The 25,492-nt window shown below is 31.5% G+C and overlaps 1 protein-coding gene and 1 long non-coding RNA gene across 4 annotated transcripts; one reads left to right on the top strand and one right to left on the bottom strand.

Annotated features, from left to right (window-relative positions):
- The first annotated feature begins 1,860 nt into the window (after positions 1 to 1,860).
- Positions 1,861 to 9,337, top strand: LOC106768595. The gene is made up of 3 exons (XR_001376259.2): positions 1,861 to 2,199; positions 2,327 to 2,430; positions 8,235 to 9,337. It is a non-coding gene; the product is annotated as an uncharacterized LOC106768595 (long non-coding RNA).
- Positions 9,338 to 14,990: 5,653 nt separating this feature from the next.
- LOC106768594 (kinesin-like protein KIN-7H) lies at positions 14,991 to 22,394 on the bottom strand. Of its 3 annotated transcripts, none has more exons than XM_014653828.2 (14): positions 22,058 to 22,394; positions 20,662 to 21,075; positions 20,043 to 20,132; positions 19,840 to 19,940; positions 19,637 to 19,750; positions 19,483 to 19,564; positions 19,291 to 19,358; positions 19,148 to 19,207; positions 18,923 to 19,047; positions 17,814 to 18,144; positions 17,191 to 17,295; positions 16,155 to 17,099; positions 15,631 to 15,950; positions 14,991 to 15,520 (listed from the first exon to the last, which is right to left on the bottom strand). In XM_014653828.2, the coding sequence occupies exons 2-14, from the start codon at positions 20,867 to 20,869 to the stop codon at positions 15,199 to 15,201; spliced, it is 2,871 nt and encodes a 956-aa protein (XP_014509314.1). In that variant the 5' UTR covers positions 20,870 to 21,075; positions 22,058 to 22,394; the 3' UTR covers positions 14,991 to 15,198. The 3 variants fall into 3 exon arrangements, with proteins under 3 accessions (XP_014509314.1, XP_014509315.1, XP_022638471.1); XM_014653829.2 differs by having other exon boundaries at positions 20,662 to 21,069; XM_022782750.1 differs by lacking the exon at positions 22,058 to 22,394 and adding an exon at positions 21,357 to 21,482.
- Between the last annotated feature and the right edge of the window lie 3,098 nt (positions 22,395 to 25,492).

Raw genomic sequence — 25,492 nt, 5'->3', positions numbered from 1 at the left:
TAAGATAAATTAAAGTATAAAAAAATAAAACATACTTAATATAACATTCTATTTTAATATTATTTAATTACTATAGAAATTCATGACATATTTAATAACAAGAAACATTTAACTCAAAGAAATACACATGATATTCTTATTATAGTTATTCTAAAACAAACCAACAAAGATGAGACCATAAACTAATTTATCAAAAAAAGTGATTATATAACAGAAAATAAAGATATTAACACATATATTTTATATCAATCAATCTTAAGTTATACCATCATCACTCTACGTGGTGCAACAACTTGCCTACTCAAGCAACATTCACAAGGTTAGTCCATCAATCATCTATGTCCAAGGAAAGTCTATACACTAAGACTTTCTACTACTCTTTACGACATAGTTCATCATTATTTACTTGAGATTGAATGATTATTAAAATGTCAGGATAACCCCCAATGTCAGGATAACCCCCAATACAGAATCCCTACATTAATACATACTCTAAATGAAACCATTACAAAAACTTCTTCTTGAAATTCTTCTCAAATCACATACCAATCATATTCAAAACCATGTTTACAATCTGTAAAGCATCAATAATTTCAAATAAGCTTGCATTGAATCCATATAAACCACTTCAAACCAAGTAAGAATAAAAAAATGACATAAAACATGCACCGGCTTTGCAATAGGGAGCACTCAACACCATAACTCTCACATTTTCTCTTGCCCAGCACAAACAGCCTCTCACTTAGATTTGATTGCTATAAACCTATCCAAATTATCAAATTGGTATTTGTGACTCAGTGATTGGTTCAAAACATGTTTAAATGTCACAATGAATACCAAATTGCTTAAATAGTAAGAGAGTTATTCCATTAGCTCACTATAATTTCAAACAACACAACAACATATTAATTAACCATAATTCAACAACAAAATTAACTGAGTCATAAATTTAATAATCTCATACAACCAAAACAAAGCTCATTCATTAATATTTCTAAACAACTATATTTAAAGAATTTATCAATCATACTCAAATCATGTCAACTTTTGACAAGAACAAATGAGTTAAGTATATTATACTTTATTTATTACCTTATTTGTCTTATTTTAACTCTTTTTTTCTCATTACAATAGGAAGATCAAACTTTACAATGAAATTTATTAAAATAAAATTACAAAATAAAATAAAAGTTGAATTTCTTGTAAACAATATAATTATATATTGAAAGAAAAAATAATTGAAAATTTTAACTTTAATTCAATTATTGATACTATAAGAAAAAAATGAATTAATCGATCAATAAATCAAAATTACCAACAACTTATCAATAGAAACTTTATTAATAAAATATTCGTTAATAAATTTTACTTGAATAGAATTTTTTTTGTGATTACCAATAAAACAAAAAATTAATTAATAATTACTAACATATTTGTCAGTATATATTGTAATTTGATCTTCTTCTTCCTCTCTTTTTCTTCTTCTTTTATTTTTCTTTTTCTTCCTCTTCTCCAGTCGCCACAGTCAGTATCGTAATCGTCAATAGTCACCACAGTTGTTATTATCATAATATTTGTCACCTTCAATACCTTCATCCTCATCCTCTTTTTCTACTGTTATTGTCATCTCTATCCCAAATACTATCGACGTCACTTTTGTCACTAATAATGCAGCCTTTGTCATTATTGTTGTGACCTCTTTTCTTTTCTTTTTCTTATTACTCATTTCCAATATATTTATAGCAAATAAAGTTTTTCCATGTATGTCTAACATGAGATTTGTACTTAAATTGGTGTTAAAGGGAGTTCTAGAAAATATTACAGTTTTTTAATTTTATCAAGATCTTACAATTAATTGAAAATATTCGTTAGGAAGTAGTCTCTAAAAAAAATATTTGTATTTTTAGCACATATATTACACCGTTAAAAAAAAATTCTATCAATTATTTGAACCGGTGCAAATTTTATATTATTTAACTATTTTTAATTTAATTGGGTGTGAACGAGGTTATTGCACTGTGGCTCTGGGTTCTGTAGTCTTTTTCAAAAACTCTGAAATTGGTTTGGAGTTTGGGAATTTCAGTGCGGGTATCTGATTTCTTATCACTCCATGGAGGCTCATCCTCAAATTGGTTTCTGATTTCTCATCAAACAAATTTCAAATTCGCTACACATTTCATACTGCACAGAGATTTCGTGGTCTGTGTTCTTTTCATCTTTCTATCGTTTGATATTCTTCTTTCTCCCTTTCTTCTCGTCTTTTCTCTCTTTAGTTTTTAAATTTCAAGTTTGTGCTCATCCGTTTCATTCTCCCTTCAAATTTCAGGTACAATTCTGATCTATCTTCCGATCTTCCTTCTTGAAGCTGTGTGATCTTTCTTCTTGATAAACAACTATAGAAGTGCTTTTTAATCATAGTTTGATTTCAAGGTTCGTAACTTCTAATTCTATTAAGTGCAGATATGATTAAAATGAAAGATTTCCATTTTAGAAGTTACTTTTCTCATGTTTTAGAAGAAAATTTGTTGTTTATTATATTTTTCTCTAATTTTATTCTTTGATATACTTATTTAGTGTTCGTTTAGTTTAATTTTTATATTTTGTATAAGTAATGTTGGTTTTTGAAATATATATCTGTGTGTGTGAATGTTGTTTTCTTTTTTATTTATTATGTAATCAAATTTTACAGAGATTTTAGTTGTCACTATTTTGGTTGAATTGAATGTAAAAATTTTTATCTAGAAACTTCTAAAAGATAATTATTTACAGATTTAACTTTTGAGAGGTAAAAATATGATTTAACCATACATGAAAATATGAGGTTTAACATTAACTATAGAAGGTTTTTTTTTTTCTTTAGTATTCTCTTTTGTTTTTTCTTTAATATTTTTTTTCTTTGCAATGTTTAATATTAATTTTTTAAATTGTATATTGAAACAAATGTATAAATCTGGTTTGAAATATGAATACATATCCTAAATTTTGTTTACACATTACATTTTTTTATTTATTTTCTATATGATGATGTAATTCTTGAATTCAGTCAAATTTTTTTTTTTAAATAAAATTGCTTTGAATATACAAAGATAATAGTTTATTGTTAGAGATTTAGTCTTACCTAGCTTGAACTTGACTAATTAGTTTAATACATAACATATTGGGATTCTAGGCTAAACAAAATCTTATTCAAATTAACCCATCAATATCTGGTTTCAATAGCAGTGGGCTAAAACAAGCTTTACCTATAAGAATCACTTTTCTGGCCAGGCCTTTCTTAACTATTACCTCTAACATTATACTTACATTTTTATAATTTTATCTATGAACACTTATGGTAAAGTATAAAAAGATTGAATGTTTTTTTTAACATTACAAGAAAATTTCTAAATAATGACAATTTTAGTAATAAAAATAATTAATTATTATAATAACTAATTTAGATATTTAATTTATAAACTAAATATTATCCATAATTAAAATAGTTTATATTATGTATAAAAAATTATAATTGATATATGAGTTAGTTTTTAAAATAGTTACTAACATTGACTACTAAGATTTTGACTATCAAATAAATTAGTCTTTAATTAATTAACTACAACCAATTTAAAAACTATTTTTTTAACCAAAACTTTGATAATTAATGTTAGTGAGAAATTGGAAAACTGATTCACAAATCAATTATAATTTTTTATTTATAATAGAAATTATTTTAGTTACAAATAATTTTTAATTTATAAATTAATATTTAAATTAGTCACAATAATAAATAATTACCTTTTTATCACTAAAATTAGTTATTATTTATAAGTTTTCTTATAATATAAACACAAATATGGATAATTTTTTAACATCAAATTATAAAGAGAAAAGTTTTTTAAATCCTTTTTCTTTTCTTTCACAGTTTTCATATATTAAAAAAGTATTGTACAATATGTCACAAATACCTCAAAAAAAAAATTCTAATTCTAATTTATACAGCAAATTTCAAATTATAATTTATACAGCAGTATACTAAGACATGCACCATAAACATAGTTTATTGTATCTACTTTTGCCTATCAACAAATACCACAATACTGGTGTTAATTTGGCCAATGACTCGTGGGCCAGCCATAACTTAATAAGTCTCCCTTTTACGAGGCAAAATGAAGGGGCAAAAAATAGCCTAAATCCCAAAAATCCTATTAAGTGCAGTAAATTTAACTCTATTACAATATTTTAATTAATTCTTAAAAAAATATCTTGAGTTTAAGTTAAAGATTGAATCAGGTCATTTAAACCAAAAGTTAAGACGAATATGTCAAGTCAAAAGTCAATATGGACCTTTTTGGATGAAAATTTGAAACGTACAATCATAGAGATGAATTGTCCCAAACTGAGGATAGAGATTGGTTGGCCCAGACTGAAGGTTGACAATTGAGACGGACTGAGGGTGAAGATGTTTGAGCCTAAGATCATGACAGGTTAGACCGAGAGAAGGTCGAGATTGACTGGCTAGCCTAAGCTAAAGGTTGTGACTATCAGCCCGAGTTAAATGCCAAAATGGGCCTCATTGAGACAAATCTCATGTCGATCCAACAACTAAGTGCAAAAGATAGATTTTTACCGAGACAATACCAAACAAACAAACATGACACTCAATTTTCTTTAAACATTGCAAAACTATTTTATTTAAATACAGACATTTAATTAACGATCTCTATGGGTATAGACATTTAATTAACAATCTCTATGAGTATAGTGAAGAAATATATTTTAGGGAGTACATATCAAGAGCCTAATCTAATAGCTAACAAAATAGGAATTAAAGATGGTTAAAACCACTTAGGCGTTCCTGTTTTCGTAAGGTATTCCCATTTTGGTCCCCTTCTTTTAAATCTTCCCAATTGAGTCCTTATAAGTGCTAATTTCAAACAAATTAGTCTCTGCCGTTAAAAATTGTTAACAGTGTTAAATTTTTGCAAAGGTGATTGGATGATGTGTCATTTTTTTAAAACGTGGCATAAGTTGGGTGTTAGGTGGAATTTTCTGACTTGAAAATATTTGATTAAAAATGTAAAAAGAAAATCATTCTCCATTAGAAACACCACAGAGAAATCCTACCCAGAAATCATACCCAGAAATCATACCCAGACATCATACCCAGAAATCTTCTCTTCCTATAGAGACACATCAGAGAGAGAAAGATGAACACAAAAGTAACAAACACAAATATTGATTACGAAAACAACCAACAAAAATTATAATAAGAATGTTTAAATCAAAATCCTTTTGATCAACTACAATGCAGATTCAGCCAGATTCAAAGTTACAGTTTCGACCACGGGAACCTTGGTTTTTGACCTTTGATTCAAACCTGCAACACAAAACCTACCAATTAAAATCAAATTCAAAGGTCCCTGCAACACCACCATCAACAAGGATTTTTTTTTTCTTTTGGATTAAAAAAAAATAATTTTTAGGGATCACAGATCTATCACCCAAGGTTTGGGGGGAAAAGAAAAAGAAAGGGAAGAGAGCTTCCCAGATAGTTTGAGACATGCTAACAGAGCAAATATTGATGGGTAACGAGGGAATGAATGAATGAATTTTGTGAATGTTTGTGAAACTGAACAGTAACAATTGCAAAAGACACAAGCTTTTGATGCAGCAGAGAAAAAAGAACTGAAAAAGGAAAAGAGAGGCACGACCAGTGTTGCCGGCAGCGGAAGGCGGGGATCCAGATCACGGTGAAGAGGGTTTTGTGCGAGGTGAGGAAGGCAGGGAGCCAGCGGCGAAGGTCGAGCCTTTGGTGGTGGAAGCGCCCTAACGTGGAGGTCTCACCCATTTTGCGAAGCGGGGTTGGATTTGGCAGGTGACGGAGACGTGGGTCAATGGAAACTTATGGATTGGCTTGGTGGAAAAAGAAGGGTCTGATCGAATGATGAAAATGAATTTGATTTGGAGTGAATTGAAAGGGAAGGTCTCAGACTGGAACTGGAAGCTGGGTCCGAAGACAACGATACGGAAACAACACTCTCTTCAAAATCTAAGATTCCATCACCTTTTTTAGTGCAGATGATTGCCGCAGATGATGAGAGGGAACCCTAGGCTTTCTCTTTTCCTGGATGGAGAAGAAGATTAACCCTAATCCCCTTTTTTAATTAACTAACCCTAATCCTCTTTTTAATTTCAATTTATCAATTAATCACGTCACGTACCACTCAGTTTTTCTGCCACGTTTTAATGGTTGACACGTCCTCCATCCAACTCTGCCCAGATTTAACACCGTTACTCAATTTTAACGGCAGGGGTTAATTTCAACGAAATTGGCACTTTTAAGGACCCAATTGGGAAGTTTTATAAGAACGGGACTAAAATGGGAAGACCTTACGAAAACAGGGACGCCTAAGTGGTTTTAACCATTAAAGATTTATAGAAATAACTTAGAATCATAAATATGGTAGTGTTCAACTCTCTCAAAATGTGAAACCAATTTCTCTAAATAGACATGTACAATTAAAAATCCCTACACTCATAGTGAAGACATGTGTTAGGAACTATATATATCAAAATTTTAGCTTGATCTAACTATTGAGGAAATGAAAATTGAGATTTAATCGAACAACTTAGAAAACAAAAAAAATAAGAAAAACCATAAGCATGAAAATCACAACCAAACAATTAATTCATCCAAACTAAAATCATTATATTCATCCAATAACCATGTCTAGACTTGTTAATTTGGTCCCTCTCACAAGATTTGGCCCTGACCCACATGGGTTGGGACCAAAAAAAGTTCGATCGTTGCTCCCTTCACCACCACTGATGGCATACTGCCTCATGTAGTTCTTTTATTTTTAGTGTACATGTAGTCCATTTCTCTCGGAGCACGGGTTATTATAAATACTCGTCTCTACCATTGTAAACACAACTTTTGAGTAAATGAATTGTGATTTCTGTTGAAGAAAATCCAGACACAATTCTCTTAAAAGTTCATGCTAGAGAGTCTCGATGAACCGCCTCTAGCCACCTTCTAGCACACTTCCTTCATTATCATTTTCCAAATTCCACGTGCTTCCACGTATTCTCTCTCCTCCATGGAGATTCAATCCTCCGCTGCCACATAGCCCTCTGCCTGCGTCAGCGCTTCAACACATCAGCGCACCATTTTTCCTTCGCCGCCCGACTCATCATTAACATTTTCATTCGCGATTCTTTATTCTCAGACTCTCCACTTCATAGAAACCTCGACTCTACTAGGGTTTCCTATCAACCTCACTGTAAGTCTCGTTTCCAACTCAGTCTCTCCTTCGTCACCCTCGTTCTTCCTCGTATCATCCCATTCCAACCATTTCTTCATATCTTGACCGATTAAACATCTTTCCAACCCTAGATCTACCTTTTTCACCAATTAATCTGTGTTTTGAACCGATTAATCAGTTCAATTTGCAATTCTCCCCTTTTCTAGGGTTCCGTCAGTCTAAGTCTTGGTTCTCTGAGATTCTTCTTAGATTTGCTCCGTTCTCTTCCAATTTCTCTCGGTCAAACGATTATTCAACATTTCCGCTGCGTCATTTCTCTCTAGAGAAGCTTCGAGGACTTCGATTAGTGTTTGCACCGCTCCAAAAGGTGATCTCCTCGAGGCCTCTTCCATCAAGTGGTAGTCAGAGCAAGGTTCCGACCACGCGTCAAGAGATAAGTAGCGTGATCTCTGCTCTTAATTTTTTTTTTTATCGATCTATGTTGTTTCACATTTCTGTTTTGTCTCTGTTTCGATTTTTTTTTTGTTTTCGTTTGATTCGCATCTTGTCTTCTTCATATAGATCCTCTAAGTCTTCTAGTCTTCATCAACCAATTACTTTCAAGGAAAATACAGAGAAAGAGCTCTTGCTACTAATGCCAACCCCTACTCTTACCAATGCAATGAAACTTAAAAGGGAAGAGTTCTCATTCTTTACTTCTTTTCCAATTATTGTACATTCTTCCATTTTTAATTTTTCTTTTCACTTAATTGTCATTCCATATTCTTTACCAACCTTTTCAAAAGATGACAATTTCAATCTTGAGTTAATGTTACCCTTGTGTAAACAAGTAAGTCAAGATACAAATAAAAAAACTTGGGAATATGGAACTCTCCAATTTTCTAAGACTCATTTTAGGAAAATATTTTTCAAAAATACAAGACTTTTCTTTTGTATTCTTATCTTTGCTTACATCTTCATCATACTCGTTTTTGCTATCTTTTGTAGATATATTTTTGATCCAGGTGGACAACAAAAACCAAAGTTGTGCTTCTTTATTTCTTCCCTATTTGAGGACAAATCGTTTTTAAAGAGGGAGGGAATGATGGCAACCCCTTTAGAGACTTCCCATCTAAAGAAGTATCAACGACAACTAAGACTAAAGAAAGGAAAGTAGAATATAGATTTCCAAAACTATTTCCTTATCTAAGTCTTAGCATGATTCTCTTTACTTAAATACATTTTACTTTGTTTGTAGGTCATTATAAAAAGCAAGGAAGTAACCAAGCAAGGAGGAAGCAAAGGAGACAAAAGTGAATACTTGGACACGCTGGCGCTCAATGGCAAGCACACTACCGCCCAGCGATGCCTAGGAGATGCTCCATTCCTTTGAACACGTGTTTCATGCTTATCATGTGGAACACATGGCCAGCTGATAGCTTCTTCTTCAAGCTTTTTTCAATATTTCAGCACATGTACATTGGCTAGCTTACCTTGCAAGATTGATGAGCTTTCCTTCTCTTATAAAAGGAAGCTTACTCATTGTACAAATTAACTTGAATGAAATTAGTATTATGCTATCAAAATTCAGCCACTTCTCTCCCGTTCAAACTCTTTGCTAGCTTTAGCTTTGCATCCTCTAGCTTCTTTCCCCTTAGGAAAGTTGTCGGAACTAGATTTCATCACCACAATCCATCAAAAACACGTTCACACCTTTTATCAAACACCTACCATACATATCCTCCAACCTTCAAGAACTTCAGTCTGCTGCAACTTCTGATCGGGATTGTTGTTTGTGCTCAAGTACGAAAGTGTTTCTATCAACCACGGACTGCTTTCAGCACCTCCCCGTTCTTGTTTTGTCCTCTAGTAAAATTTAATTTTAAGGTTAATATTGTTCAACTTTATCCTGAACGAATCTGAGTATCCGTGAGCAAATGTCAACATCCGAAGGTAGAATGAATGTCGACATTTGTAACAGTGCGTTTCGAGTGGTTTCGTCGTAAGGACGACAGCGTTTCGGTGGACGATGAGGACTCTAGCGTCTGCAGTTTCGCGCCAATGGCGGTGGACGCAGCGGCGCTGGAAGCAGTTTTAGCGTTTTCAACTCCTCCTGAGCGGAGAACGAGTCCTTAACTAAGTTCGAGAGCCATTCCAGTTTTGTCGTATCATCGTACTGTCACAAAATCACGAGAAGAGAAAATTCAATTTCAAAACAACAAACGAATTTAATTTAAACTCGAATCATCACAATTATTTGTTTATTCCATCATCCAATGGTCAAGCTCGGAGAATTACTCACCGGAATGCAGAGTTCTCCGGAGAATTGAGGATCACCAACATAGCCAAGGGATAATGGCTGCAGCGAAGCGGTTGTCGCTGCCCGAACTTGAGGAGTTGCAGCTGTCAACAGCAGTGACGGTGGAGGAGTCGATGGAGTTCTCGACTACATTGTCGAAGAAACTGTCGGACATAATTGCGTCAGCCTGGGAGAAGTCGAGGAGGTCATCAATGGCGAAAGACTCACGATTTTTTGGTCAACGTGGTGCTTATCCTGTTGAGAAAATTGGTCAGCTCCTCCTACCGCAAAATAGCCTCCGACGAAGTATTTCGGGGCTTCCATATAGATAATATTTTAGTGGGAGAAAGTGAGAGAGAGAGAGAGTGTACTTGGTGTTTGTTTTTAATACAGGGAATGCACCGTTTTGACTGGAGATCCGTTTGATGTGTCCGAGAGTATGAGGGGGAATGTGGGAGTGATGGTGGGGTTTTGAGGAGTAAAGGAGTGGCAACCACGTAATTTCTCACACATTGGAGCATCTTTTTTCATGCACACAATTTTAATATTTTAATATTTTTAATAATTAAAAACTAAAAATCAACAGGGAAGTGACTTCCAAGTTTTGTAAAGTTTAATTAATCCACTCTCATTTTCTTCCCTTTATTTTGCAAACCACATTTTCTTGTCTGTTTTCCCTGTTTACTTTCTTCCAATGTCTTAGTATTCTCAAACAAACATTTCCAAAGTGTTTCCTCGCTTCCTTTAACAAAACCACCGCTCCTTGAACCCAAACTAAAATGGAGAAGAAATAGAAACAGAAATGGAGAAGGAGAGAGAAAGTGAAGATGGAAAGAAACGTATCTGATAATGAGAGCTGGGAGTGTGAAACTGTGTAAGTGAGTGAAAATGAGACAGGGATTTAGGATTAAGAAAAAGTAAATAAATATAGATAAAGTAAAAAAGGATATTTTTATAATTAAAAAAATTAAGAAAGTTTGAGAAGGTGGAAGGAGCTTTGGTGACAGTGGAGGGAGCAACTGTCAAAAAAGTCCTTGTTGAAAATGTTTATAGAGTCAAAATATTCAGAGTCCTATGGAATAGGATTAACCCATGTACTTTTCTTTTTAATATGAAAAAAACATAATAATAAATTATTATCATTTTGTTAATGCGTGAATGAAAAAAAGAAAGACTAAATCACATGTCATAACAAATTTTAACATGAGAATTAACACGGTTTATAATGAATATCAGTTGGATTGAATTAAAAATAAAATTAAATGTAATTTAAATTGAATTTAGTTTATATTATTTGAGAGTTAAACAAGTTTCTATTTCAAAAACAACAATTCCTTATTAAGTTTTTATTATTTTTTTACAATTTTTTATTATAATTACTATTTTTAATTATATAAATTAATAATTTAATCATTTTAAATATTATAACGTTGTATGTTCGAATGTATAATTTATTTATTTATCAACTTACTTGACACTTTAATTTTTATTTTTATGTTTATAGCAGTGTAAATTTTTATATTTATAGCAATGTGTGAATTACGTGAACACTTTTTATACCCACGGTACTAAGCATTAACATTTTGTTGTTTTTATAAATTCTATTCAAACATTATATTTTTATCCTAAATGGTAGTCATTAAATGTGATCATAATAGTCACAATAACAAAGTTAATATAGGTGACTAAAATAGTAAATTTCAAAGTTTGCGAAATTAAAAATGAAAAACAAAATGCTTTTTAAAAGTAAAAAATAAAAGTAAGAAACATTTATATTATACTATTATAGGAGTATGTAACATAACTAAGTCTAACAGTATTTTAATTGGTTGGCTATATAATTTTAGAAAGAGGATTTATACGAAATTTTAAATGTATTTATTTTCTGATTCTTTTTATCATAAATTATTAAAATAAATTATAAGAAAATGTTACAAGAGACAAGACACAGTGCCACTTTGTTATATATGAGTATAATATAAAAATATAAAAATATATATTTTAATTAATATACGAAGATTCAAAAAGTATAAAGTGTCATTACATATTTTATTTAATAAAAAAAAAATTGATGACGAAAAGCATGACAACTAATGTATTATGGTAGATAAATTCCACTTGGCAAACTCTAAGTGGACCAAAATAATGAATAAGATAATTGAAATATATATAGAAAAAAAGAGAGGTGTAACCGAGGAGAATAGACTTTTACTTCATAAGGTCCAATGAGTGAGGAGTACAATTATAAGAGAATGAATGTAAAATGAAAAAGATATTTATAAAATCTAAATAAGAATGTGAATGCTAACTTTATATTATTTTAAAATTAATTATTTCACTAATTTAAAATTTTATTTTATTTTAGGATCTTATAATAATAAAATTTTAATTGTTGAAGAGTGAGTTGGTGAATGGTGTGACATCTTTAATTTATTATGTATTTTATGAAATCTTTAATTTTCTATTAAGAAATTCTAATTTTCATGTATTATGTTTTTCTAAATATACCAAATATTACAAAATAATGGTTTGATTTTAAAAATAATTTATTTAAGATAAATAGATTAATTTATCCCACAAATCATATGAGGTTGGGTTAGACCCGATTTTTCTTTTAGTGAAAATAAAACTAGTTGATTAAAGCCTAATAAATTGACTTTAGTTCTATTGATAGTCCTTGTTAAACATACAGATAACAAGGCAAACACCATTAAATTTAAAATTAAAAAAAAAAGTATGAAAAATCATTTTACTTAGCGTCTGTTCTTTTGATAGGATTTGGAGGATTTGGAGGAGATGATTTGAATGAATTTGAGGATAATTTTGTTGTTGTTTTTTTGAGTGGATTTGTGGGTAATTGAGAGTGGATTTGAGAATAAAGTTTGTGAGAATTAGTGTAGAATTTGATTGATGGGACATATTTAAAAAATTAGTTTAATTGGTAGAAATTAAAGATTACCAAAATGTCCCTAGTTATTAAAGTAATATAAAATGTTGTTTTTTAATGTTATATTTAAATGTAAAAGTATTTATAAAGAAACTAAAATTATTAATAATTATTAAAATTAATTTTTAAATATTAAAAAATTATAATGTAGTAAAATAAATGTATTATTATTATTATTATTATAAGAATAATAATAATAATACAAAGTGAAACTGAATAAGGGGTAATGTATTCGAATATACCTCCTGAAACTGAATAACCGTAACTGTAATCAAATACAATAACAAGAATTCAATCCATGCGTTGCGTTTTGAACAAGCCTTGGAATTAAATAAAGTTTTGATGGAATCAGTTTAAGCTCCAAGGGTATTTTGGAATTTTGCTTTTAATCCACGCAAATTCGTTCATTTTAGAAGGATTGCAAAATCGTACTTATCTCTCAAATCTACGCTTTTACTCGCTCTACAATCAGTCCAAGTGAACACCTAAATCCTCGCATATCCATCTTCACAAATCCACTCAAACAGTGTCATACTCTCAAACGAACACAGACTTAGAGAAGCTTAATGTCTAAGAAGAGAATGATTATTAAGAAGAAAGGTTAGATCAAGTGATTCAATTCTGACTTGATCTACTAACTTTCTATTATAAGACAATTGATGTCATCTATAATTATTTTGTTGAAAATCAAACTCGCAATCTTAGTTTTATTATTATTATTATTATTTTTGGACCGAAAGTTATATATGATAGTTAAAATACAATTATTTTTACTAACCACACAAATATTACAATTTGATTGTATCTTAACTCATTTAACTTTTGTTAGGAAACCGAGATATCACATTTAACCAAAAGAAAAATATTTACCAAAAAGATAACCATAAAAGGAAATTCAATATTACTATTATAGAATTATAGAATTGACAAGAAATAAAAGGTGAATGTTTAAAAGAATAAGGTTGAGTTTAATGAAGAAATGGTTTCATATAAAAAGGACAATGATAATAATTACAAGTAAAATAAAAAAAAATAGTATGAAGATAATACAATCCAAGTAGATCTTTTAAATAAATAGATAAAATTTCCGTGAATATTTAGTTATCTTTATTCTAAAATTGAAGGACACAAGATTAATTAGATTTTCTGTTATGAGATTATTGTGACTATTTTCTGATGCTAAAAAGCTTGGGAAATTTTTCCTATAAATGGACACTTGACATAAGGAAAATAGACATCAAAATACTATACTCTTAAATCCACTTTCTTAGTATAGTCCAGCCCTAACTAGAACAAAATCTAAATTTCAAACTTGAAAATTAAACTAGGTGTGAATGTTAAGAAAAATAGAAATGTTGCTAATATATGCTCAAATAACCGTAATTTGAGTTAGAATAAGTTTGTTTTTGGGAGGTTTTTTTTTTTTTCTTCAAATTTTGAATATTAATTGTAAAAGGTAAACTCTAAACCCTAAACCTTAAATCTCATCATTTAAATTTAGGAAATTATTAATTTAAATTTAAGATTAAGGTAATGTTAGTAGTAGGTGAATTTTTCTCTCTAACATTAGTATGAGTCCTTCACATAATAATGGAAAGGACAATGATATTTTGACAATTCTTTTTTAACAACTTTTTGATAACAGGACACGTATCATCATTTTACTGGTCTGTTTAAATTTATGTTTAAAAAAATATTTGAAACGGACCAATCATAGACTGCCACATATGCGTTGTCAAAAAGTTGTCAAAAAAGAGTTGTTAAAAAGACTTTTTCCTAATGAAAAGGAAGATTGGGTTGAGTGGACCAAGTCATGAAGAACAACATCTTTAACTCTATGCAAGTGTTATCAACATCCTTAACTCTTAAAACTAGCAAAATGATCATGTACAAGTTTATCATATCCGTGAAAAAAATTTGAAGACAACTACCTAGTGACTCGATAGGAGATTTTGGATATTTTGAATGGTTTCCTTGTGAAGGTAGATATCAAACAAGTTATCTCCAAAACATTATAATGAGCTTTTAAGATCAGTCCATCTCCGTTGAAATCGACGACACCTCAGACCAAATAAGATTAACTTATTATCATAGCTTCAGCTCCGCAAGCAATGCATTCCTTTCCTTATGTAAAAAAGAAAATGTCAATGTCAAATTAAGGGATAAAATGTTTTATGATTTAAAATTATAAGTTTATATAATCATTATTGAATGTTCTATACAAAAACATAGAAAGCTTTTAACTAGAAACTAGTATGAAAAAAAACTCATGGTAGGCTTTAATTAGGAAGTATAGACTTCTGTAGGCAATCAATTAAATCAAATTTAAGATTTCTTTATAATTTTCTTCTCTTGTTCTAACAACTTCGTCTCTAAATCAAATTGCAGAGTCTAGAGAATACTTCAAAGATTCTTTAAATGTGAAAGAAAAGGGTTATAGAAACTAATTGTTCACTAGTTACTATGCATTCTTTTAAGCACAATAAGGATAGTTCTCAGTTATTAGGTAAGCACATTATACAAAAAGAAATCTGTAACTTGGAATTGTAAATCCTGATCAACTCTTTACAATTAAGCAGCAATTGAAGTTAGAAACATGAAATAGGGATGAGATTGTTTTAGAAGGTTGAAAAAAAGAAAGTCCTATGTTAAATGGAGCCAAAGGGGAAATTTTACATGGCCAAATCAAACTTCCTATAAAATAATTTGTGCTTTGACAATCAAGCTTACAAAATATTCTTCATACTAACTGTCCAACCAAAAGATTTCCTTTTTGTGCTTCGGGGGGCAAAATTGAGCCCAAACATCTCCTTGAAAGCCTGCTCTGGCTCTACTGAACCAACCAGCTTTGCAACAATGGTGGCACTCTCTCTAATGTGGTCTATGTCATCTGTTCTTGACCACAGGCGATGGGACAGCTGCAACCTTCTATGCTTTGAACTTAGACTGATTCCCCATTTAATATACAAGTTTTCTCTTTCAGATTTTGACAGCTTCTTCTCCATTTGTTTGCTCAACATCTGTCTCTCAGTTCTCAGATACCTATGGCTGTTTGCAAAAGAAAGACATTGTAGGTTTTGTAATTACAAAACACGAGAAACTTGTTTAAATACAAATTCATAAATCTTTCTAAAGAAGATTAATGCTTGAAGTCTTACCTTGTTTCAGCGTTAAGGATATATCCGTCTTCCACGGTCTGATTCCCTTTGGCAAAAGTTTGCTTGAGATAGAACAGCCTTCTTAGCTCTACTTCCATATAGATAGAATCCGATGGGTCTCCTTTGAATAGAAGGAAAAAGTAAGTCCTGTGAACCAATGAAACATGACAAGCATGCCAGAGTCCAATAATCTCTTTCTGCAGCCGCTTAAATTCTGACGACCATTCCATCTGTTTTTCTTCCTCAGATTGCAATGGGTCCAAACCAACATCTTTGAACTTCTTTATAGCATTATCCGACTGCAAATCAGTCGCCGGAACCTGCCATGCAAAGTAACTCGGAATCACTGGTTGAATTCTCATTATGAAAAGGGTTTTATATAGGCATGCTACTTCCATCACTTACATGGTTAACCAAAATACAAAACTGAATCCATTTAGTAGATTAGAAGCATTTATAGTTGGATCAAAGGAAGACACAAAAAGGCAAATTAAGGAAGAAAGATGAACAGCTAGATTGCATACCTCGGGGTTCGCTTGCAGATTTGAACTTTCAAGATCATCTTTTTCCTTTTCTCCCGGTGGTAATGAATTATCGTCACAACTTCCGTTATCAATGTAGGTTTTTGTATTCTGTATATCTACAGTACTTTCCAGGGAATTCTCGTGAGCATCCGATGATAACCTCTCAGCCTTGGCATTATAATTGAGTGTCGAAGTCTTCTTCTGAGGGCCCTCCGGTGTTCCAGTGAAGTCTTTTTCGATTCCTATTGGGGTTGTATTCTGAATCATTTCTTCTTGGTCAAACCAATCTGAAGATGTATCTCTCATGAGAGTCGCTTTACAACTTCTACTTCTGGTTAATTTCACAGTTTTAGAACTAGATGCACCACTTTGTGTCAGTGATCGAGATATTTTCTGTGGAGAGGGAAGAACAAAACGTTCTTCTAAGCTGTTTATTTCTTTGTTGTCCTTTAGACCAGCTGACCACAAATCTGGATTTTCTTTGTCTCTGTTATCAACTTCGGTTAATCCTGAGACGGTTGGAGATGATGCAACAGACTCTGTGTATAAAATTTTACTTATATCTGCTGAATTTGAATGTTTATGGGTGTTTGTAATTATGTCTTCAGATCCATTGCGCCTAACTTCCCTGCAACGTTCCTCTAAATTATCTTCGTGCTGTTCTTCAACACTTTTCTGATCCAAATCATTCCTTGCATCATCAAAACTTTCAACAGAAAGCGCAGGAGAAGAAATCCTGACGGGAAGACTCTTTTCCAAATCAGGGAGTTGGAAATAGTTCTCATCAGAACTAATGCTATGTCCATCTGAATATTGAGATGCATCAAAAGATCTGATACTCTCAATGCAGTCAAAACTTAACGAATTTGGTAGCTCGACAGTTCGATTTTCAAAGTCAAATGAATTTCGCACACGTAATTTGGGATACTGATGACCTAAACTGTCCTGGATATTGAGTTTGAACATAAAATAAATTAAAAAAGAAGGACAATTACTACTTTTAATGCTTTAGAGTAGGCAAATACAGTACTCATACCAATTCACTGGAGGACCTATCGTCTCCAACCACTTGAATCATATCCTTAATTTGAGATTGAGCAAGGTCCCGCTGCATTCTCAGATCCATTACCTCTCTCTTTAACTGCAAGAACAGAGGAACAGCAAGATTCATATTTACAACTTAAAAGGGAACTTATAAGTGAAACACAAGCTCAGACTTAAGGAAATTATAGTGCCCTCATTCCCCATATATTCTAAAACTTATCAGCTGATTGGGCGTAAATGATCAGTAACTACACATAATAGTGGAAAACATTTGAAGTTATCTCACCAAAATGCATTTTTTCATACATAAAAAGACCAACTGAAACTGGCTGTTCTGTGAGCATTTCAGGGGCCCTTGTCTAATAAAAGCTTTACAACAGGGAAGTTGTGAAATAAACCCTGAACTGCAGAACATTACAGGACTAGTAACAAATAGTTTAAATTAAACAACAATCTGGAAAGAATCTACTACCTTATAAACAGCGCAATCTACTTTCACCTTTTAAGGAAATGCACTTACATGATGTAACATTATGGTGAACATATTTCATTAGCGTAATAAATTCTAATTTGACAGACATAACGAATCTTTGTTATGAGAATGTTGATCCTTACCATCTCAATTAGGAGATCTTTTTCCTTCAGTAATGCTGACGTATCAGGTTTCGTTGGCCTTAAATTTTTCAACTCACTTTCCAGTCTAGCCAACTCTTTTTGCAGTTGCTTGACCAACAACTTATCAGACATCACTACGTTGACTTTTGCATTGGTTGTCACTTCTTTAGCACAACTAGCAAATAAAAGGGTGTTTCTGGTTTGTTCAACATGGCTCCTTGCAGGGCTCATGGTGCAGATGATTGCAGTTTTAGCATTGCCTGCTAACGAGGACTGCAGTATTCGGGTTAGCTTTGAATCTCTGAAAGGAATATGTCCATTTCTCCCCTTGCTGCCATCAAATTAATTGTTTTTAGGGTAAGGCAGTGTTTCTCAAAAATGAGTATAAAAGATTCTTAATATATCCAAATATGGATTATATTGACGCATTCGGTAAGTTCATGAAAAAAAAAGTCCGAAAAAGTTTCTTCTCTTCATAATTCTTAAAGTAATAATTGTAATAGAATCAGACGGCCAGATTATTGCATGAAATAATGTAAATTAACGATTAAGTAGTGCGCTATAATTTTGGGCATTATTAAATGGTAAATATTTGTGTTTCTTTCATTGGTTGTCAATATTTACTATCTATAATCTTTTTGTACCCAAGTAGAGTATATCTTTAAAAACAGAAAAAGCTGACCCGTTAATCTATATGAAAATGCATAAAAGTGAACAGTGAGTGAAATGACAAATGATGGAGAAAAAAGATAAAGGCGACAGAAAAACATTATGGTGGTTTCCTTTTTTGTGTTAGTACAGTTTTGCAGGTCCTGCCGCTAGAAAGATCGGTAAAAAATAATCACAATAAATTTGAATTTTGAAGAGGGGTTAAGAAATCACCATATTCCATAATAAGAAAAGTAACCTCATATAGCCGAAAAAACTATGTTTATAAAAATGAACATTCTTCCAACATCTTTAAATCCAACACGTATCTCTGCTATTTCAAACTTGCTCAAAGATCGGCTGTTTGTGGGGTAAAGTGCTGGATACGGCTAAAAGTATGTGGAGACAGTATGCATTTAGTTGAGCAAAATAAATATTGAATGCAAACTTCATAAGCTAACCTCAGTTTGCGGATGACAGTTCCTAGAGTTAGTAAACTACGATTAATGTGGCAACCCTCTTTCAACCTAGTACCAGCTGAATTAGTTTGGGATGCCCGTTCACTCCCAGCAAGATCGACGAAATTCTGTACCCGGGAAAAAGATTTTTAGTTTCAATTACTGTTCTTCAACATAAAAAAAGTAATTTTTCAATATTTTTCTGTAATCTGAGTGAATCAGTCATACCACGGAAGCGGCAAGGGAGCTCCCATTTCCCATAAATTCACTTGCAGAACTTTCAACTGTCTGAAGAATCATTAATTAAGGAATCTTAGCAATGAAGACCTGTAAACTTCTCTTCCCTTAGACAAAAAGATGAATAGACTTACCAGTCTAAGAATCTGATGAGATCTGGAGCTCACTTCATTCAGTGCTGTCTCCCCTATTTGCCTTTGAGCTGAAATATCCAATCAATTTTATGATAACTTAGCAGTCAGCTCTGGCTGGGCAAAAACTCAATTTGTAATGAGAAATTAAACAAAAACAAAAATTGATAGAGAGTAAACTTCCTTAGTCCTTACCTTCACAGAAAAAAATGAGTTCTTGAAAATGGTTCCAGTTCCTTACAGTTTCCTCCGTGAGTCTCTCAACAACTGTCCCTTTCTGTTTAACTTACAAACTGTTAGTACAATGTTGAAGCACCAGCTTTTTTAAAAATCTGATAAAGATATTTACCTCTGGATCATCAAGAAGTCTGAGAGGTGTACTGTCAACGCTTAGGAGATCCCTGACAGATTCATTATAGATCTCCAGTGCCGAAAACCTCAACACAAAATCCCTTTCCGTGTGCTGTGAAATATAAAAAATGCAATGAATATAGGGTTTTGACAATGAAAAGGCAATGCAGTGATTAATTGATGAGTTCATATTTCATTTACCTTTTCAATGTAGTTGAAAATATCTGCTACAGCGTACTCTGTTATACCACTCATGGTGTATGTTTTTCCGCTGCTTGTTTGTCCATATGCAAAAATGCTTGCTGATCAAATAGTTAATCAAAGACCAAATAAGCCAATATAGAAATTCCAAGGAAGTTTATTCTTATGAAGGAAGAAAGGCGATAAAGGGAAAACAAACTCACAGTTGATGCCACCGAGAACTGAAAGAGCAACTTCCTTAGCTGCTTCTTCATACACCTGCCTTGTGTCGCTGTCAACACTAAATACTCGATCTACAGCAAAAAAGAAAAAAAAAATCAAGGTGGATGAAGAGAGGGAGTCAATTTCAGCTTTTAACCCATGTTGATTTAATGGAATTAAAGCCGTGAGTATGGTCTTAATAGAATCGTTTAAATGGCAAAAACAATGAACCGCCTACTATTTCCATGCATAGAAACGACCAGATTTATGACATTTTAATATAACTTTTACTAAACAAAGATCCCAAAGAGCCTTTGATGGAAAACCCCGAAAAATTTCATCAACTTGCGTCATCAACATCAATTATGATGAATTCCCACCACATTCTCCAAGTAAATTCATTTGGCCTTATCGTATAAATGAAAACCATTCAAAACACCCAACAATTTCACAACCCAGGTAGCTTTATATGAAGCAAATTAAATTAAGCCAGTGCTTCCACTAACTTATTTTTCAATCAAAAATGTTTTCTGCATGCTGCATCTCGATTATAAGCATTTCATACATAAACCTAACATCAGCAAATATACGCATGGATTCGTAAGTTTAGCCTCTTCGTACCAAATGTATAAGCTGTTGGATACAGGGACCTTTCTGTAGCTGAAAGGTTGCTCCTGTAAATGATGGTTGTGCCATTAATGCATTCCCATTCAGACAGATCATTTCTTGAGAGCTCCTTTTCATTCAAAGGTCTCACACGAACAGAAACAAGAATCCTCTCCTCACTGCCTGCTGAGCCTTGCATTGCCTCCTCTGCAATGGAACCCATTTCCTGTACTTTCTCTCTAAAAATTCAAGGCCCCCAGTTTGACAACGAGGTCATGTCCCGAATTCAAAGCATCAAAAAGACCACTTCGACGTTCAGTTATTTTATTACTTTTTAAGTTGTTTTCTGAATCTTGTTTTGTACTATTGCTGGGATGGTATGGAACACAAGGGCCACTAAAGCTTTCAACCCCCAATCATTATCTGCGGCTACAAAATAATCAAAGGTTACAGCTCCATAAACAACAAATAAAAAAAAAGAAATGATTTTGTTCTACGCAGTTTCAAATATAAAATTTTCCAGAGAGGGGCCAAAAGTAATATTTGACCAGCGTGACATGCTCCCATAATTTTACACAAAAATACGGTGCTCTACGTATTCTAAGGAAAAAATAGGAGTTTTCTGGGATGTTCCCCAAGACACAGAACAGACTGTCAAATTCTCCCTCACATGGAACATTGAACTTTTAGAATTAGTTTTAGAGAGTTACCAACGGCGACAAAGACTGGGGAGTCAAGTTTTGCAAGAAATTCTTCACCAGCTGGGTGCGCTGAGAAGTATAGGAATAAAATATCCAAAATGGTATTGTCAGAAGAAAAGAAAATTTTGAATGGACGTAATTATCTTACTAAACTTCCCATTTATTTCTCTTGTGTAGAATTGTCTTATTGTTCTCCTAAATGTAGCATGTAAAAGATAATCCAAACAAAAAATGACATAAATTAGAAACGATTTTATATTTAAAATAAAACCATAATAGCAAAGTGCCTCGAAGCTGAACCGTTAATCTGACGCAAATTTTGCCGTGTTTAAGAAGAAACGGTTAAAATTGGAACTAAATGTCCCGAATTAATATCCGAGCTTCATTCAGATAATAAACATTAATCTTTTGTTATGGATCAAGCACAAGGAAAGTCACATTTCAGAACAAACAAAACTCTAGATAAAATATAAAATAAATAAATAAAAATGATCACAAATACTAACAAATCAATAAAGACAACAATAATCTGAACGATGATAACATTCATAAGCCTTAAACAAACAACAACGGCGAAGGCTTTTAGCCTCGGTAGTGTGAGAGAAATACAATGCGGAAATTGAAAGACAACTTCCGAAAAAAGGATCAATTAAAAAGCGAAACAAAATTGCAGGAAAACTGAAAAAGAAAAGGCGGAAGCATTTCTTCACCTGCGCAAACGCAATCTGAAATCGAACAGTAAGAGAAGAAGGTGACGAAAGGAAATCGAAGTTGAAAATTGTTGAGCTGCAAGGAAGATGCGTAGTTACAGAAAAGAAAGGAAAACGGTGAAAGCATGAAATGGTGAGAATGTGCTTTTGAAACAATGAGGAGAAGATATAGCGTCTCCCTCTTAATTTGTTAGTTGCAGTTCACTCTACATTTTTCACCCTTTTTCTTTCTTTTTTTTTTCAAACAAATTTAACGATCGCGCTATAAACAAACACTCATCTCTCACACATCACAGTCGCAGGAAATTACCAACCTACCCACCATACTGTTCCACTGTACCCGATTCGTTCCTAACGCCTATAATTTCAGAATTTCAGAATAACATCCCAACAAAACTAAGTTGTTAATATAAAGATTAAAAGCCTTCTATAATAGATTACATTGTTTATTTTGGTAATGACAATATTTAAATATATGATGGCAATGAATGCAGATATAATGCAGTGTGAATGAAGTGAAGGATTCAATTATGCAGGAAGAGAGCATAAACAAATTGAAACACATGCACGTGGTACCTTCTTTTTCCAACTTTTGCAGGCTCAGTCGTTGACGTGTGTGTATGAAAAAAGATAACCAGTATACTACGGCACTACATTTACCACCAATACAATTTGAACTTCAACGTACAAAATCTTTTCGTCTTTTATTTTTACATTAATTTTCAAACCCTAGAAAGGTATGAAAAAACTAATAATTGAGTCAAAATTTGATACGACACATGCGTTTGAGAAATATTATACAAATTATTGTTGAAAGTCCCACGTCGACTAAAGATAAGGTCAATTTATAATAGATAAAATTAATTTATAATATATAAGTAGGGTGCAAACCTCACCTTACAAGTCGGTTTTGTAATGTTGAATTAGGTCTAAAACTCAATTCTAATATAGTATCAAAGTTATAGTTAGAGTCTATTCTAACAATTATAATAATATTATAAAAAAAATTATTACTATAAATAATAAATATATATAGAGATAGACAGATATTCTACAATTTTTTATTTATAACTCCTTTGCACCTATATGATTTTTATACTTGTTATAATTTCCATCTTATTTAATCCAATTTCATGAATACCTTCATCCCTGTCGTAATAGCTAACAGTAGTTATAGAAGTAACGGGTATTTATATCATGTTATGTTATATGAATATGGTAGATAGTTATTATTAATGTTTCCATGCTACTAGGCTTCACCTTAACTTCATGTTCCTAAGGTAGCGTATATTACTTGTAATAATATAGCGTAATAATGTATAATTATTTATTATACTACTTATGCACATATGAATTTCGACTTTAATTCTCATATTTTATAATATTGACCTTCTGAAAAATTAAATAAAGATATTATATAATTTTTTTTATCATTTTGAATAATATAGAGAACCGTTTGAAAAGATTCATTCTTCTTTACTGGCAAATTTTACCAATATTTTTAAAACTTTATTTTATTAAAAAACTTACTAAACTTGTAATAATACTTTTACAAATATTTTTATTAATATGTAAAAAGTTACTCAAAATTATTAAGTTAGTTAGGTTAGTGTGTGTCATATATGCAGTAGATTCCAAACTAATATTAATATAAGGGTCAAACATGTGTGAGGATGTACCAAAATAAATTGTTAATTCTTTTGAAGAATCTGGCATGTTGTGTGGAATCCTTTCTCTTCATGTTTCTCTAATGTACGAATTCTGCAGCAATGTTTCTAAGTGAGACTAATAAATTACAATGAATAATTACATAAATCTATATGAAAAAAAAAATCACGTAAACAAAAAATTATTATTAATAATGAAATATATTTTTTAAATATTTAGAGTGAAATATTTTGAGCAAAATATAATATGAAAGAAACAACAGAATTGTCTGGATAATTACTTTTCATGGATTTTATTTACTTTTATGTTTTCTTAAAACTTGAATAGGTAAAAGGAAAGGAAGACTAGACATATATAATAGTTTTTCATTATTATTATGGTTTGACCGATCAATAAGACCGTATCAATTGGTATGTACAGTACAATTATCAATATTCACACTGATAAAAAAATAATAAAAAAATTAATTAATTGGATTTAAATCTTTATCCATAGAATAATAAAGTAAAGAGAAACCTAGACGATATTGGATCATAATTGGATCAGTCTTATCCAAAAATTTAATATAAAATTTATAAATGCAAAAAAAATAAAAAGATAAAAAGTTATATTTATTGAACGACTTCTATTTTTATAATTTATTGGTAACTTTTAACTGACTTGAATATCAGAGTATCTAATACCTATGATTCTAATTTGAATTATAAAAAAGATAAATAGCATGAGAATTGAAAAGACTAAATAAAAGCTAACGTAAGATTAAACTATGAAAGTATGTCTCTGGATCTACATACAAAAACAATACTTGTTATAAAATTATGTTAGTTTTTATTTCAAAATCTAAAACTCTTAGAAAGCCAAAAGATGACTCGAGTAATTAGTTAAATGGTTTCATTAACACTGATTTGTAGCCTAACTTATAATTACCATTGGCCTTTTGAGGCTGTAGTTTATTGGTTAAATAAGCGTAATTTCAAATCAATATGCATATACATTGACATTTGAATTGTATTTTATTGGGTGGTGCTGTTTTTCATTTCTTTATAAGTAATTTATTGTTAAACAACAGTAAAAACTCACCATAAGATAAAAGATCAATGGGTTAAATATGGTTTTAGTCCCTATACTTTGAGGCGATTTTGGTTTTAGTCCATTTTCAAATTATGGTACAATTTAATCCTTCAACTTTAGAAAACTCTGGTCTTAATCCTTTTTACCAAATTTTTTTAACTTTATTTGTTGTTTCAAGCGTGTTTCTCACTTAATATTGAAGTAAAAATGTGTCAAACAGTGAGAAACATGCTTGAAACAATAAATAAAGTTAAAAAAAATTGGTAAAATGGACTAAAACCAAAATTTTCTATAATTGAAGGATTAAATTGTATCATAGTTTGAAAATGGACTAAAACCAAAATCGCCTCAAAATATAAAGACTAAAAACATATTTAACCCAAAAATCAATATAGCAACAAAAGATGAGCACATCTTCTCATAATTAAGATATAACTTTTAACAAGTACGAAGTACCATTAAAATTACAAACTCGCTCTAAAACAAAATGGTTTTTGCATAATATTAAACTATATTCCAATGTGTAAATAAGGTACAGAATAAGAACACATGCTTCACTTTTTTATGATATAGGACTGTTCAAGGCCTGATTTTTGGGTCTTTAACCGGCTAGGGATAGGGTTTAAAAATATGAAAAAAAATCACATGAATTTGACCTAAGTAGACAAGTGTTTTTTTTTTCTACTTTCAAAATTT

The sequence above is a fragment of the Vigna radiata genome, chromosome 7 (assembly GCF_000741045.1).
Source record: "Vigna radiata var. radiata cultivar VC1973A chromosome 7, Vradiata_ver6, whole genome shotgun sequence".
In the NCBI taxonomy this organism is placed as follows: domain Eukaryota; kingdom Viridiplantae; phylum Streptophyta; class Magnoliopsida; order Fabales; family Fabaceae; genus Vigna; species Vigna radiata.
Note: the sequence above shows the minus strand (reverse complement) of the source record. Positions and strands in the feature narration are given on the sequence as shown.